Consider the following 16,563-nt stretch of genomic DNA (forward strand, 5'->3'; position numbering starts at 1 on the left):
CCGCCGCTGACACGCTGTGCCAAAGACACAAGTCTATGGCAGGCAGGCAGAGTGCCAGCAGCTCCACTCCTGTATTTGGCGGTAGGATATTGGGGGTGAAGATTGAGAGGGAGGGATAGAGCTGCTAGATAAGCAACCTCCTGGTCCAGGTCAGCTATTCCAGATTAGAAGACCAAAGAAAAAACCTTTTAATTAGGTTTGCCGTGCAGTTATGGGCCTGCGGTATTGCGGCCCAGACACTTCCTGCATTGTGCTACACCACCCAAAAAGTAGCAGTGCGAGGGAGTGAAAGTGAGTGAGAGAGACTAAAAATGGCTCGGCCACATCTGCACCACACCACAAAACAAAAGAGATGCCTGATTGCCACCATGCTTCGCGGTTATTGACCTACTAGAAGCCGTACAGTGAGCTCCAGCATGGACAACAAACCACCTGGACTTGTTTTAATGGGAGATATTTCTACAGAAAAGAGTTGGAGAACAGCTGAGCTTTTTCTTCATTTATTACAACATTGACCCATCCAAGTTTCCACTGCTTTCTTCTTCTTTTAACTCCTCTTGTTTTCTCATTCCTGCAGTTAGCTCTTGTGTGGAGATCTACTGAGAAATCCCAGAGCCAGTCCTGTCAAACTCGATCTAAAACGGCATACGTTGGGACATAACTGTCTTCTCATAACAAAAATAGAGGCAAAATACCAACAATCATATCTTGGTGATGCTTAATGAGCCCTTTCGGATCCCTGACAATATACCACTAATATGGTGCTTTGCATCCTTTGAAACATACCAGAGTAGAGTCCTGGAAATAGTAACACAAAAGCGAGGCCTTGCTGACGCCCCACAGCCAACGCAACAAGTTTTCTCTGCACTCGCTTGTCTGCATTATGTCTGCCCTCCCATACATTTTCACAACAATCGCACTCAGCTTCTAAATCTGTATTGTATCTGTATACCTATCTACAGTACGCCTCGGCACAGCAATCACCGTGCAAGTGTTTGTAGGGGAAGAAATGAGAGATCAAAAGTGAGGAGGGTGTACAAATCCTTGCCTGCTCTTGAGACACGTGGAGCCTGTCTTGAGAAGAGATACTGGAGGCAGGGGGGGGGGGGGTATGTCATCAATTTGCGCTCACCCCTAATGTTTCAAAAATATAAGCCGAACACCTCACTTTGATCTCCATGGCCTGCTCTGCAGACGGTCCGCTAAGATAACAATCCATGCCGGTCACTGTAATCTTAGCCTCAAACCATGCTTTTACTGAAGAGGGGGGGGGGGCAAAAGAGACCTTTACACACTATGAGTCTGATAGTACAGGGGGGAGAACTATTTCTACGTTTTAAATGAATGTATCGGTGCGATTTACAGTGAGGATTTGAGGGTGGGTTGTTGATAACAAAAAAGGCTTTGTTTGGGATAAATTGGTCGAAGGACGCGTGTGGAGGAATCTTGTATGAATAGTGAAGAGACTAGGCGGTTGCAAGTAGCGCCTTAGGGGTGTGGAACGTGCTGGGGCCTGCTGCAATATAAAGACGAGCCTTGCAGCCGGCCAGCTGTGGCGTACACAAGACTGCAGGAATGAGGGCACCATGAATGGCTTTCTCTGTGCGACAATGACTGCAGCACTCAGCGGAGAGGGAATGGTCAGAGGTCCTTGATATGGACGGGCAGCAGTGTGTGTGTGTGTGTGTGTGTGTGTGTGTGTGTGTGTGTGTGTGTGTGTGTGTGTGTGTGTGTGTGTGTGTGTGTGTGTGTGTGTGTGTGTGTGCGTGCGTGCGCACGTGTGTACATATACGTGTGCATATGTGTGTGTGTACTGAGAAATTACTCAGGAATGTGAGGATACATGCCAAAGACAAAGAACTTGAGTCCCATTCAAGGAATCTTACCCCCCCCCTCCCCCCCCCCTCCCCTCCCCCTGAAGAAATATCACATAGCTGATGAAACTTTACTTGAAATTGTGTTAAGATTTATTTGCCATGAAGATCATACACGCAAAGATAGTTGTTTTTTCTAGCAACACATTCATTAGCCTTTTTAAAATGGATTTATAGATTTATATCTGAAAAATCTTTCCGTACAGTTGAATTCACACATCCTTTACGCTCTGTTATGGTTTCATCTTAACTTGAGACACAAATACGCACATCGGTGCCAAAATTTCAGCTCGAGCATAATCTCAAGTTGGCATTCAGCCATATGTGAATCAGAATACTAGACACCCAACTCAGACACAGCTACAACTTAATAAATACTTTACAAAAATAATGCAGGCTTTTTACAATAAAGATCCGCCTCAGAGACACAAGGGACACGGTTGTAAATTTTTGGTGAAAAAAAAAAAGAAAAATATGTGCATGCTAAATAAACTCACAAGCTTACATGAGAACCTGGATATTGTGAATGAGAAAACGAGAGAAAATTAGAAAACCCTGTTCTCTGTCCCCCCCTCCTTCCTGAAGGATCTCATTATTCTATTACCACAGGCCTCTCAGATTCACCAAACATAAACAATCTATGGAGACGAACATGGACACAATCTAAACGAACATTCCTAGAATAATAAATTTCCCTTTTTTAAGAATAAAAACTCAGTTCTCCCTTTTAGTGACCAGATCTGAAGAAGAAAAATACAATTGGTGACACAATTACTGGCAAAAATTTCATTCTTTTTGTTTTTAAGAGGCATATTTTATAAAAAAAAAATTAAAAAAAAATGTAAAAAAAAACAAAAAAAACAGAGCAACGTTGTGTGCCTGGTCAAGAAAAATTCCTTGTGAGCAAGTAAGTGTTCTGACTCTGTTGGATTTGTATTCCTCTTGGTTCATAAGAGCAGTTAAGTATTGTTCCTCAGAGCCTAAATGTTCTTTTGTGATTTGATCTAAAACGGAATAAAAAAAAAAAAAGAATGGTTTCAGCACCATTTTTGAGGTTTAGCTGAACATTTTAAGCAGTGTGTGTTTGTTTTCTTCCTTTTACTTTACAGCCGGCTAGAATTCCCTTGCTTCTTCAAACTGTTTGTGGTAGTCCTCGTCCTGAGGGTTGTCGGGACACTTCTGTCCGTTGTTAGGCGGCCTGGCCTGGTTGTAGCGGCTCCAGTCTCCTTTGCAGATGATCCAGGGCAGGATGTCCACCTTATAGTGCAGGTCGGCTGAGAACTCTGTGCTGATGAGGTTGGGCGTGCCGGCCCCTTTGCCGCGAGTGATGAGCTTCATGTTGTCGTTGTAGCAACAGTGCTGTGCCGCCAGCGTGGTGGACTCCAGCGTCAGCATGGAGCGGATACAGTAACGGGCCGTGGGCTTGTAGATCTGCAGCTTCTCTTTCGGCCCGCTGGCGTCTTTCCAACGAAAATCTCGGCGCGTGGGAGCATCGTGTACATCTGCTGTGCTGTACGCCACCTCAGTTGGGTAAGAGCAAGGGCAGCTGGGAAGGTCGTTTGCCACCTTGGTCATGTACTTCTTCAAGAAGTCGCTCTTGCAGTTCATCCATCGCTCGCAGCTGTCTGTGTCTGCAAGAAATCAAGACGCTATTAAATGCTCAGACTGATCTCATGAATTTGCGTATGTATGACACGCCAATTTGTATGCCTTTTTGGCAAGTTATCAAGACGCATAATCGCATTTTAGGGTGTATATCAACGCAAATCGGCCGCCATTGACCTACATTGCGAGTGAATTTCCGCCGTAGCGAGTAGTATTAAGGAACGGGGGATTTCACCCGGGAGAGCCGGGTTCGCGTCCCGCGTGTGGCGATTTTTCAGCCGTTTTTTTTTTTTTTTTTAGTTAAGTTTTAAGTTTAAAGTTTAAAGTTTCTTTCCTAAACCCAACCGTTTATTGTTTTCCTAAGCATGTTTTTGTCGTTATTTTCCGTGTTTTTGTCACTGTTTTGTTACTAAAGCCTTTCCCTGTGTTCTTTTCCTAAACCCAACCATTTTTTTTTTTTTTACAGGCGTGTGACGTTGTTCTCGCGATAGTACGTCACGTTCTCGCGATAACGCGCAACGTGGAGAGGCCACGTGGTGGGTATCTTTACATCTGCTGTATACAGCGTAGATATACACGTGGATAGCTGAAAATGCGTACAATAACACGCCATTTGGCTTTAGGAAAGTGGCGTGTATGTTTACGCAAAGTCATGATGCCATGTTGAAATGCTACATCTCCTTCCCAACATTAGAGAATGAAAGTGTGAGAAGGTGTTATATTTAATGAAGTTGTTGTTTCCACCGGGTTAATTCCGAACAGACGGACTATGAGAGTGTGGGCAGGCAGCGGCATACTGTGCTCTTCCTGCCCTGCTGCAGATTTTCATCACTGCGCAGTAATGGAGCGCAGCCCGAGCATGAGGAATGCTAAGTGTGTGCAGGAACACTGCTGCCAGATGGATAAACTGTCTTTGATAGTGTAAGAACGTCTGAATGACGGATAGTCTGAAATAAAAACAAGAGTAGGCAGAATCTTACCAACACCAAAGAGCTCCGTGGCATTGAACTCATCTGTTCCAGCTAGCAGGCTCACTTCAGTAGCTGCTGTCTTGAAGGCATCTTCGATACCTTTTAGAGAGATGAATGCACATCGAAAGGTGGATCAAAAGATGAAAGACTACTAAATCAACTCTCGCACTTGCAAACTACCCTGTAATATCCATCGACGCCGTTTTTACTGTTGGATTTCTTTAAAAAAAAATCAAGACTTTACCTGGGCAGTTGGGCATATCACAAGTTCTGGATTCGGTGGCTGTACAGGCGTAACCGCAAGACCTAGTTCTCTTCTGGTTGCCATTTCCACAGGTGACACTGCACACTGTCCAGTTACTCCAGTCCCCCTCTCCGTCCATATAGTCTGGATCAGAGAGAGAGAGAGAGAGAGAGAGAGAGATCCTCAGCTCTGATGCAGGCCACATGCTGAACTTACTCAGGCCTGTTAGCACGCCTCACTAATAATAATTGGGGGGAGGACATGAAAGGGGAAGTGGGCGGGGGGGGGCTCAAAGTTCTCTTTGACTTTGGCCCTCAAAGCAGATACCACGCAAGCCTGTCTACACACATACACTATGTCGTACATGGCATAGGGCACAGTATGTGTGTTCAGCTAGTGAAGTAACAGGGAAGTGTTTTGCTAATTCCAACAAAGCTGCAGGGGATCTGACAACAGAAATGTTCTGCGCTGCCTGAGTATCCCTGGAACACAGTGGCACTGGACCCCATTCAGTTGCTCTATCGGTGATTCATTGGTTTGGAAATAGGAAGTGAAATGGCAAGAAATCCTCTTTAACTCCAATTATCATTGAGAAGATCACTGTAATGGGTATACATGGAAACAGTTACAATCGGCTCTACGACCGCCTCACCCCACCACCACCCTCACTAACACACACACACACACACACACACACACACACACACACACACACACACACACACACACACACACTCTTACACACACACAGACACACACTTCTTCACACATCTTGAAAGCAGTACTCCATCAATGAGGAGAATTAATGTAGGCATGTTGAGATGGAAGTAATTCTGGCCAGGGTCCAAACCTTCCTATACATCCCCCTCCCCCCCCGCTGCCATCTGCCCCTCATTATGAACATTTCATTATGAATACAGGCCAGACAGTCATCAAGCGCTGCTCCCCTCCCCCTTCTATAACTAACTACGGCCAAAGAGCTGGTGGCAGCTCAGACAAAACTCAGAATTTAGAAAACTTAATGATAACCTGTCCTCAGCCCACAGATAAGACGGCTGAATGCACTAACTGTGATGGATAACTCTCACTGCCTGTCCACAGTTATGATTATTAGATCTAAAACCAGGACAGAAATGATGATAATGTATTTTCTTGTCCATTATGTGGTATGAAATGAAGGATGAAGGAGAGCTGACCGCAGCGATAAGCCAGAAACATTAAACATGGGCTATGGTTTGACAGAAAAAGATTATAAAATCGCCTCCCTAACCACTGTTGGGTAAGTGCAAGTGGATAAAATGACATATTCCACAGCATGCACATTCCTGTTCGACCATGTTGGTTTGGGCATGCTACAACACGGGCCGGACGCTTACTGTATGACAGTGAGTGTAAATTCTTCCACGGCAGATTTATCAGTGGGGTTACTTTTGGAGAGCGTTGTGAGGATGCTGTGGCAGCCTAACAGTGCTTCTGGCCCCAGTCGTGCTGCTGAACTTTGATGTAGCGGAGGCGTTTAAACTGTGTTGCGTAGCTAGCCCCGCACCACAGAGGAATCCATCTCATAAAAACGTGTTTAAGGCTTCAATCAGGGGCTCCCAAAGGCTCGCCTGGGATGAGTGCACTTATTATGGTGACAGCTTAAATCAGCAAAATCTGCAAATTACAGATTCCACATCAGACCATGGCCATCTGTGGAAACCCTGGAGACCAGTGCTCAAAAGAGACCATGGACCCAGCTAAATATTCTGCCATGTGCGTTTGTGCACTCATTTCCTTGCAAACACACCCTCTTGTCATTCTCACCATATTCAGTTTGAGCTTTGCTTCCTCCCCCGGTGCCTCCTCTTCTGTCCCAGTCTGCCGGCGGCCTGAGGAAGTTGCTGTCCTTGCTGTTGCTCCCGTAGGTGCGATCGTGCTCCTCGGTCTGATGAGTGGTGGAAGAGGATGAAGGTGAAGAAGATTGAGGCCACCAGTTTCTCCAGTTAGGAGAAGCCCAGCTGGGTTTGCTCTCCTTACGGAGGCCTTTTTCGGGCTCGTGGCCCTCTAGTCCATCCACCACTTCAATAGTCACCTGTATCAAAGAACAGAAGTCAATTTAAAGTCAGTATTCAACATGAATTCATCAAAGAAGTAAATACTTGTATAGCATTTTGGGATAGAATGAGTAGATTGGGTGCCGTGAGGTGACAATTTCTGATAGTCCCGTGCAGAATATTACCCCCTCCCCCTTTCTGTCCTAACACATGTGCCTCCCAGATGAGGGGGGACCACCACCCCTGCCCCACAGTCACCCTCCCACCTCTTGGGCTCTCTCCACCTAAACACAAAGTTCAAAGGGCTACTCAGCCTCCTCCAGACCATGAAAGCCAGATGAATCCCAGGATCAAAGACACCCCCCTCCTCCTCCTCCTCCTCCTCCTCCTCCCTCCTCCTCCTCCTCCTCCCCGTTCTCCCACAGCCTCACGCCCTTGCTCAATTGGTTGCTCCGCTCTCTTCCCACATCTTGAGATGTTAATACACTTTGTTCGTGCTAGGATTTAGCAGTGATGCTCTCAGAAATGGAAAGACCCCCTCGCCGGATTAGACAGGAGAATGATTTAAACATGGCAGCGGTTACTTGGCCATCTGCACCACTAAGGGACACATTAACATAAGCTGCTGTCTGTCTTCCTGCACATGGGTTAGTAGGAGTGGAGTGAGGCATTGCTGGTTGGTGTCTGCCATTCAGATGTCATGATGATGGACGCGAGACCTCAGTGTCTACCTAAAGCTTGACCACGAGTCAGGAAGTGTGAAAAAAAAGGGGGTAGTGATGTGCACCAAACTATTCTCCTCCTTCCTGTTTGCTCTTCCTGTCCTATTTGGTTGAGTAGCCATGTCTTACAAGAGAGTGAAAGCATCAAAGCACACTGGCACTGGCAGGTGCACAGACACACATGGTCACCTGTATGTTGGGATTCTGTCCATTGATATCGGCTTTGGAGAGGTCGGGGAAGTTGTGCAGATCGAGGAGGAAAGCTCCAGGGCCGTCCCTGTGTGCGTTGCTGCCTTGGGCCCAGGGGAGGGTGGCAGGCCGGTGGGCCAACCGGTGTTCTGGACCAGACCTCCGGTCTTCAGGAGCCAGTTGGGCAGAGGAGCTGCTTTTTACATTTATATTGTTCTGCTGAGGAGAGAACATAACATTGATTTATTATTGTTTATGCATTAACAACATAAGATTATTAAAATATATTTGTTTAGGAAATTCTTGCCTGTCAGGGCCCTGTCACTTCTGTCACTTCATCTACAAAGTCTGCACACTCAGCAACATTAGATTGATGTTGACAGAGGTTCATGCGGCCATGACGTCTGTCATAAATCCTGTGGCCCAGAAAGAAGGAGCCCCTGAAACCGTGGGGGGGAACACTGAGTGCTATGTGTCTGTCCGCTTCCACCAAAATATAATGCGTCTAGAGCCTGCATTCAGAGCCAATGCTACAGCTACAGACTGTATATTTTCCATTTTTAACTGACACAGAGTATGCTGCTGCTTTACGGTATTTATATGATGTGGACATTTTTAGCATGTTCTGGTTCTGGCTGGGAGAAAAGAGCATGTAAGACTGATGGGTTTCCTGCACTGGGGCTATGCTAAAAGCCAGAAAGAAAACATTGCAAAATAGTTACAGAAAAAACATTTGGTCTCTTGACAGGGGGGTTGTAAATTCATCCCAAAATGACAGTTGAGGACATATGTCTTCTGTCAGGTATGCACAGAAGGAACAATTATTTCTCAATTGGACAGACAGCCATAAGTAGTCTGCAATCATCCGTTCTGGACTGGCACAAAATAAGATCAAAGAAAACCATCAATCATGTTCCTTGTTTTCTTTTTTCATGTCCCATTTTTTTCCTCCCTAGTGCTTTTGTGGCCGGGCGGAGGCCTGAGAATATGGCAGCAGTGCTGTACTGTTGCGGTGGGCGGTCAGAGACAAAGTGTCAGTTCAGTCACATTGTGGTGGGCATAAAAGCCCCCAGTGGAGCTGTTTGTGTCCAGCCAAGGTGCACTCTGTGACAATAAATAAATGGAGCTGCACAGCAAGGGAGAAAGGATTATAAATGTACATGTAACTTGAATTCAACCGCAGAGGGGACAGCGGCTGCACAGAAAGATATTCTATTTAGCGTTACTTCACTTGATGGAGAGATTCTAGATTCACAGATGGAGTTAATAGGATGATATGATGCAGTTCAAAGAATTAAAAAGCGTTCACATCACATACTTAATGTGAGCTACTGCCATAATTACAATGATTATACTATTGCCCATAATTTTGAGGAGGAAGAGTAGATGGTTGTGCATTTTGCCTGTAGCCACCAATTAAAAAGAGATAAGATGACGAGTTTTTATGAGAATTTATGTTCGAAATCATAAAATCGGAAGAAAATGATTCTGAACAAGCAGATTTAAATTAAAGCCACAAATATCTTGTATCATAATCAAACAATTATGGCTGAGCGCTCAGTACAGAAAAAAGGTCATTTCAACAACATAGTTTGTGCATCTGCTATCAACCCTTTTATGTGAACATCCCATGACCCTCTTTGGTTCTACCACAAGTACTTGGGCTTTGAGATACCCACGTGATAACCCTGTCTTTCAAGTTCCCAGGCTTCAGAAGTCACTGGCTGTAATTGAGCTCCACTCAGGGAGCAGGCCCAACACAGCGCTTACAGGTTCAATCCCAATGTAAAAACATACACACAACTGTAAATAAAATAACATGTGCGGTATGTGTGGTTGATCTCCTCTGGTGGGTCGTATTTTTATGGTTAATGCATGCAACTGCAGACCACACAAGTTGCTCTTCAGTCCAGACATTACTGTTTCATAATACTAATACTACAAACAGTAATTTCCCTGCCGCTGAAAACAAGACAATTCCCTTTGTTTTCCCATCATAAGACCGTGAGGTGCTTTCATTCACAAACGCCAAACAGCATTTAAGGAAATCCATCCAAAAATGCTCTGGCTACCTACTAACACAGAGAAATAACCGACATTAAATTATAACTCTATTAAAAGAAAGCAGATGCCACCACAAATGTTTCAGAATACACAAACTGTTGGGTTATAAAAACCCAGTTACAGTGTTTGCAGGCAGATTAATCCATTATCCAGTCTAATCCTGTCTGAATCTTCTGTTGTGTCATATTATGCCGTATTACACATGGCAGGCGGATTATCTAATCAAACTTTAAAAGCATTCGGATTAATCCCAGGGCAACACTCAGTATGAGAGGCCATTGAGCTGACTCCTGCTTGTAGTTTGTCAGTTTATATGAAAATATTATTACTATTTTTGTTTAGGCCATAAATTATTTTGCAGATAGTACAGTACTAAGAATGCTCCATATGGGAGAATTGCTCATTGGTGTGATGCAAGTTTAAATGAAACTATTGTTAATAATGTGCTACCAAACTACTACTGTAACCACCTAAAATGACCACCCAGTTTCATGTTTTAAGTTTCTGTCACTGGACTCTGATATGGAAAGATATTTTCTGATGTGTTACATTGACAACAGGTTGGTTCATTGTACAGGTCTGTTTTATGACCAGATTTGTAGTTTGCTGTAGGGCATGTGTTATCTGTCAGCTGTAAAAAGCCACAACATTTACAAACTGTGCCATGGTGAGGCTAGGTAATGTCTGAAGACATGCATGAAGGTGTACAAAAAAAGACGTAATATGCCGCATTGCTTTTCCACATTTATTTATACAGAAGCTACATCAGAAACACTTAAATATGAGAGCTGCTCAGTACTGAACAGTCAAACCTAGATGCTACTGGAATGTGAACACAGGGTTGACATACAGTTTATTGTCTCGTTCTTTGGTGCCAACAGGACAGATGCTGATTTTCTCCAAAAAAAGTATCAGCCTTAAAGCTATAGTGTGTAGTTTCTGTCGCCCCCATGAGGAATTATAAGTAATGACAACAACAGTGTTGTTGCATCAACATGATACAAGCCAAGCGTAATTGCGCACCGCCCCCACCCCTCCTCCACGCAGTTGCTAGTAGCCAAGGAAGACACGGAGGATTAAAAAAACATGATGGACTCTTCAGAAGAGGTAATTATCTTCACTCGAGTTTCTGCGTGCGAAAGTCGCCGAAACGACAACAAATTTCTAAACACAGCCATGCTGAGAAATACAGAGAGAGTTTTGTGCAGCTGATAGTCTTTCTATCTTTGTATTAACTCATTTGGAAATGGCTTGAATGTAACGGATGTTCATTAATATAAAAAAAAAGTTACACTCTAAAGCTTTAACTACAATGCCGTTGATTAAAGCCTTGAGCTATATTGGAAAATTGTGAGGTTGTATTGAAAACATTCCATCATTTGGACAGAAACGGAGAAATCTGAAGTGCTTTTCCCCATAAGCTCTGAGATTTCACTAAATCTATATTTCCATCTGGGAGTTCAGCAGTGTGAAGGACAAACCATGAAATTGTATATACGCCCTAATAGATTTTTTTCAGTCTCAATCAGTATTTTAGCAGAATGACTGAGGGGAATTAGTACAGTTGAATATAATGGAAAGACTGCCCAACTCGGAAATTAGTCATCTGAAAGGAATGGCAGTTGTGTATCAGTTGTGTGTAAATTCCTGATAATGTCGACATAAACACCTCTCTTGGTCTTTTCCAAGTGATTCTCAGTGGAGCTTTTTAACAAACATAATGAGAAAAACATGCTGTTTTCTCATGTTTCTCTAATACAGCCCAGTGCACACAGGGCTTACTCATTTAAATGTTAAAAAATCAGCAGTGTTGCCCTTTGGTGGCGGGAAGCTTTACAGTCCCTATCACTCATCTGAGATCTTCCTTAACGAGGAACATGCTTTAATTTGGAGATCAAAAGTGACACCACCATTCCTCAGTTCATCTGGGGCCTCCCAGGATGTCACCCCCCACTCTCAAAAGCTATGAATGAACATTTGCACACACAAGCCACCCCCCCCTCTCCCTCCTCACAGTTATCTCCTCTTCTTTTCCCGCTTCCCCCTTTTTCACTTTGTGAGGGCTGCTTAAAGGGGCATGACTCAATTTTCAATTGGGAGCAACTCAGGGGTCCTTCCCCCAGGGAGGCTGGCAGGAAATGAAGGCAGTGCACATTGTGCCAGATGCTTTTCAGCACTACACTTATGTAGGTGGAAGAGGAGCTATCCTTCCCCTGTCACACGCCTCATACTGGGCATACGTATGTGTTTATTTACAGGATCAAACTGAGTCGCTATAAAGGAGTGAACTGTTTAGGGTTTACTTCTTAAAGAAATCAACATACGATAATAAGCTCAAGGGTAGAAAACAAAGGGTAGAAAAAAAAAATCATGATTTAGTACAGTATTCATAGCTGTGTGTTCTTAGCTGACAAATACTGTTTTGTAATTATAAAATCAGACACCAGAGTCTTCACACCGCCACAGTGGATGAATCTGCCTTCCTGAGTCGGTGACGATAAAGTGCCTTGGACCAAAGCGTTTTCTCTCTCCACTACAGGTGCACGGAGCCACATCCTGTCATTTGTGTTCCTGTGAATGGCATTTTAAATATGACACCTTGGAATCACAATACACCCCCTGGGCCGTGACAAGCCTGGCTGAAAGATGACATCACCGTCTTCAGTGGCGGACCAGTGAAGCATATCCGCACATAGTCGGAGCTTTCATGGGCAAATGAAAAACAACACATTCAGCGCTTTTCTCTACATGTGGCATGAGTGGCAATGTTGGGCTCTTTCATCACAAGCCAGAATCTCTATGTAAATGTGAACTAGTGACAAAAGGGATGTTGGAGTTGGAATGGGTGGCATGTGTTTAGTATTTTTGCTGCATGTCCTCAGGAGAAACTCCCTCCTGGTCCTCATCCTGTTCGTTCAATCCAACATTTGGCTGTGTGACAAATATTCGATAAATTCCTGGAATATTTCTTCGGCTTTGCATGCCCTAATATCCAACCGAACACAGGCTTGCTCTTGCATATACACAGGCAGGTCTACAGTGATAGTGGAGATAAGAGAAATTACCCTCACCATCCCCTTGTTGAAGTAAAAATTATTTCCATTAATTTCCCCCAAAGCCCTTATAAAGAATTTATGAAGGGACACCATTCCAGTGGGAATAAATCCATTTATCACTGGGACATGACAAAAATATTTCAGCAGCATGCTAAATATACATCAAAAAGCAGCTGAAGGATGCTTAACACTCTAAAAAAGCATGTCTTAAACCCCGAGTCAGTATTTGAGGCGCTCGTGGAGTCAGTGTGCTTTATGCCGATGTTAAAATGGGCAGTTAAACTGTAGAACCTGTCTTAAGTGGTGTCATGTTGACAAATGTCTCCCTCTTGAAATGTTGTTGAGGTATGTTCTAAACTGGACCACAACCCAAAAAGGTGTCATTAAAAACAGACATCAATGTCAAAAGATTTCAAAAACTATTATTTTATTAGTTTATATTATTCAATTTCTTGTCTTTTCCACAACAAACAACACAGCATTCTTGTCTGATCTTGGTGTCTATGTGGCCTTGCCTACACATGTGAGTAGGATAAAATAAAGCTAGACTTGATCTGGAGCAGTCTGATGCCAGACTCTTCTCCCAACATTGGGGGGGGGGGTGGGCCTTCATGGGTTCAGCTCTGACCCTCTGCCTCATCAACTGAAAGCTTGGATGACAGTGATGAGCCCATGATGACAGGGAAGTGCCTGCAGCTAGCATTTAACCCCCAACAATAGGGTGGTGCGTCTGGTGCAGGGGGCTGATCTCTGACCCTGCCTCATCTTCCATCCCTCTGCTCGCTCCCTGCCATTCCCGGGGGACGCCCTGGGGAGACCCCATCCCGGTGTATGTCAACAACCGCCAAAGACTCACAGAGTTCCTGGGGAATATAGGCTTTATTTTTGCCTGGGCCATTGGCTCAAATCAGCATTTTATCAAACCCATCTGTGACCAAATAAGATTAGATATCACCTTGCGCATCAAATTTCCCCCAAGAAATCCCTTTCTCCCTTCTGGAAAGCAACTCCCTACTAATAGATTTCCTAACTCACCTCTGTAAGTGCTGTGTCCCGATCCAGGCTCAGAGTTTCATTTCCCTGGGGCAGCGGGCTGCTCCGTAGTACCGTGATGTGCAAGGTAAGGAGAAGGAGTCCCAGGAGCAGCAGCAGTTCCGCCGCCAGTCGCACCATCCTTTTGACGCGGCCGCTCTTGGGAGCCTGCGGTGTGGCCGGAGCTCCGACTCCGCCTCCTCCCGGTGCAGAGCCTCCAATCTCCGGATCCGCCGGGGACGAGGAGCCGCAACACCACTTCGGAGCCACTTCGGGAATCAGAATTGCAAAAATGAAGGGAAAAGGATCGGAGTCGAATAATTTGGGGAAAGTGTTGTGAATTGATTTGGATCCAGTGGGGTTTTCGTTGTAAACTGTGTGCTAAATTACGATTGATCCTCTTTTACTGATTGTTCATATCTCCAGATTTTTGAGCAAAATATGATATGAGTTAATGCGCGGATCTGCCAATTACTACAGTGTATTCAATACTGCAGGACTGATCCAGCGCGCAGCATTCACACTTTCCCCTGTTGTTGCGCCCTCGTCAAATCTTCAAGCTCAGGAAACTTGCAGCCCAGTTGCCCCTTGGTGTCATTCTCAGCCTCACACTTCACTTTTCCTCATTTCCACTTGAGCCCTTTTCCGCATTTCTTGTTTTGTCCACATTCTGCACCACCCAACGTTATTCGACGAGATTACCTTTGGAGAAAAGAGTACAGGTAGTTAAAAAATAGATCTTCCTAGAGTTCACGGTGGAGTTCTGTCTTCTTCAAAAACAGTTTTCATCCTTTAGCTATAAAAAAAAAAAAAATGAATACATGGGCTGGCGTGCGTCTCTAACGAGTCCTGTTGCAAGAAAACAAGTGAAACCATATCAAACTACGGCTTTAACCAAAACTCACGCTGTTCTTGATGTGCGCTCTTGAGGTGGTTTTTATACTATACGCCCATGTGCAGGCTCCCTCCCCCTGGTTAACTCTTTCGTCCCTCCCAACCCTCCCCAAACTGGTGTCCGGCCGGTTGCAGATCAGATACATTCTGATGATACAAGTCCTGTATAGTCACAGGGCCAAAATGCAATCTTTAAAAACTACAAATTATCTTATATTAATAATATGGCAGATTTCATAAAGTTTCCCAATTCCAATAGACATTCAATCACAGATATGTATGCCGATCAAGTCATCTCAACACAGTTTAATATTGGAAGTAATGCCACTATACAGCCAAAATAAAGGACTCCCTGAAACAACCTCAAGTAACCTTGGTGGTCCCCGGAGGCGCACTGGGCACACGGACGCGTCGTAGCGCAGAGGAAGACACCCGGCCGGAGGCTCTTTACAGGAGGTCTGCCTTTCCTGTTGACATGTGCGCAGCAGCAGCCTTGTCTCAGTCTTTGATTAAAACGCTCCTACGGAAGGTGCTGTAACACTTCACTTCAGCGAGACAAATGGTGCGTAATGTGATTAGCCCTCGTGAGACTTTTTATTGTCCGCTTCAAAGGCCAGGTCGCTGTGTCAAATTATGCACCAAGCGGGGATGCTGCTGCTTCAGCATGGGTGACAGTTCACTGAGCCCCGAGGCATGGAGAAGAGCGCGCATCTTATAGCGTTTGTCACCTTTGAAGTCGATACATTCAGTTTGGCCACAAGTGGAACAATAATGTTACTGACTATGGCAAACAATATCTCATTGGTGTCACGGATTATTTGTTAGTGTCATAACAGCTCGCATAAAACCATATAAACACATCTTGGTTACTTGGTTGTGCGCATGGATAATCCTTGATGTGGTGGCCAAATGGCGCGTAAAGCACAGCTCCGGCAGGACATGACAGTGGAACAGAAGCAGAGCCAAAGCATCAAATTAGACTACTATAGCCTATTTACATTCGAAATAAATAAACTTTAAAATGATTTTTTTCCTGCATCACTTTCTATATCAGCCGACCAGTGTTTCAAATGTGTTGAATACAAGCCAAAGAAAACCCACAAAGGGTCTTCAGTCATTTCATTTTACAGCTATGGGTGTCATGAGTCCTGGGAGTAATGAGATGTTTGGTAAACTCAGGCCCTGACCTCAACTTCAATGTGCCCATCTGATGCACATGTGTGCCAAAAAGCAGGGTGAGTAAATCTGGTCTGAGTGACAGCTTACTTATTATTCTAAAGAATGCCAGTAGAGTAACTGGCAGCATATAATGATGAGCAGGATGGAGTAATTCACCTTTGATGAACGATATAACCAATATCATATTTCCTTCAGTCATTTATACCCCTTTATCCTGAACAAAGCTTCCCAAATGATCTCACACATATCTGATAAGATCATATGCCTCAATTAAAATATACAAGATAATGCTCCTCTTCTGTGCTTAAATACACCACACTGGCCTACTTCATTATGCTCTCTGTTAACAAGTGGTTCCCACTATACTGCAGTCTTCAGTTAAAGTCTTACTTACTCCAGGCACAGCCTAACTGTCTAAACCATGTAAATCTGTTCTTTGTCTGCTTCACTTCAAAAATCCCTCTCCAGAATTGAAAAATCTCTTGTCTAAATGGAAAACAGAGAGCCGAGAGAATGGCTTGCCTGCTTTGGACACAGTGGTGGACATCAAAGGCGTAGCAGAGGATCCCCCTTCAGAATTGCAGCTACATGCCATTCCAATAAGTGCAATGTATTTGGATCTGCAGTTCAAAAGGGGCTGGTGCAGGCAGGCAGGCAGGTCTCTGGGGCCTTGCCACCAGTAGTCAGGCTGCACAGA

The 16,563-nt window shown here is 44.4% G+C and overlaps 2 protein-coding genes across 5 annotated transcripts in view; one reads left to right on the plus strand and one right to left on the minus strand.

The window, feature by feature from the left end:
- tasp1 (taspase, threonine aspartase, 1) overlaps positions 1-13,180 on the plus strand; it is a 44,691-nt gene extending 31,511 nt beyond the window's left edge. Inside the window, exon 15 of the mRNA XM_039783857.1 lies at positions 12,245-13,180. Coding sequence (XP_039639791.1) covers positions 12,245-12,282 — 38 coding nt within the window. The 3' untranslated portion in view covers positions 12,283-13,180. The remainder of the gene's footprint in view (positions 1-12,244) is intronic.
- ism1 (isthmin 1) lies at positions 1,945-14,723 on the minus strand. 4 transcript variants are annotated; one of them, XM_039783853.1, is made up of 7 exons: positions 14,699-14,723; positions 13,797-14,495; positions 7,642-7,860; positions 6,501-6,768; positions 4,695-4,838; positions 4,460-4,549; positions 1,945-3,505 (listed from the first exon to the last, which is right to left on the minus strand). In XM_039783853.1, the coding sequence occupies exons 2-7, from the start codon at positions 13,932-13,934 to the stop codon at positions 2,988-2,990; spliced, it is 1,377 nt and encodes a 458-aa protein (XP_039639787.1). In that variant the 5' UTR covers positions 13,935-14,495; positions 14,699-14,723; the 3' UTR covers positions 1,945-2,987. The 4 variants fall into 4 exon arrangements, with proteins under 4 accessions (XP_039639787.1, XP_039639788.1, XP_039639790.1 ...); XM_039783854.1 differs by lacking the exon at positions 14,699-14,723 and adding an exon at positions 14,615-14,694; XM_039783856.1 differs by lacking the exon at positions 14,699-14,723 and having other exon boundaries at positions 7,642-7,857; positions 13,797-14,691.
- Positions 14,724-16,563: the final 1,840 nt, after the last annotated feature.

This window comes from Perca fluviatilis, chromosome 19, assembly GCF_010015445.1.
Source record: "Perca fluviatilis chromosome 19, GENO_Pfluv_1.0, whole genome shotgun sequence".
NCBI lineage: Eukaryota > Metazoa > Chordata > Actinopteri > Perciformes > Percidae > Perca > Perca fluviatilis.

Coding starts and splice junctions, on each gene's coding strand:
- ism1 (XM_039783853.1), bottom strand. CDS start 13,934: ATGGTGCGACTGGCGGCGGAACTGCTGCTGCTCCTGGGACTCCTTCTC. Junction 4,839..6,500: donor CAAAGCTCAAACTGAATATG/GTGAGAATGACA, acceptor TCTCTGATCCAG/ACTATATGGACGGAGAGGGG. Junction 3,506..4,459: donor CACGGAGCTCTTTGGTGTTG/GTAAGATTCTGC, acceptor GATTTCTTGCAG/ACACAGACAGCTGCGAGCGA.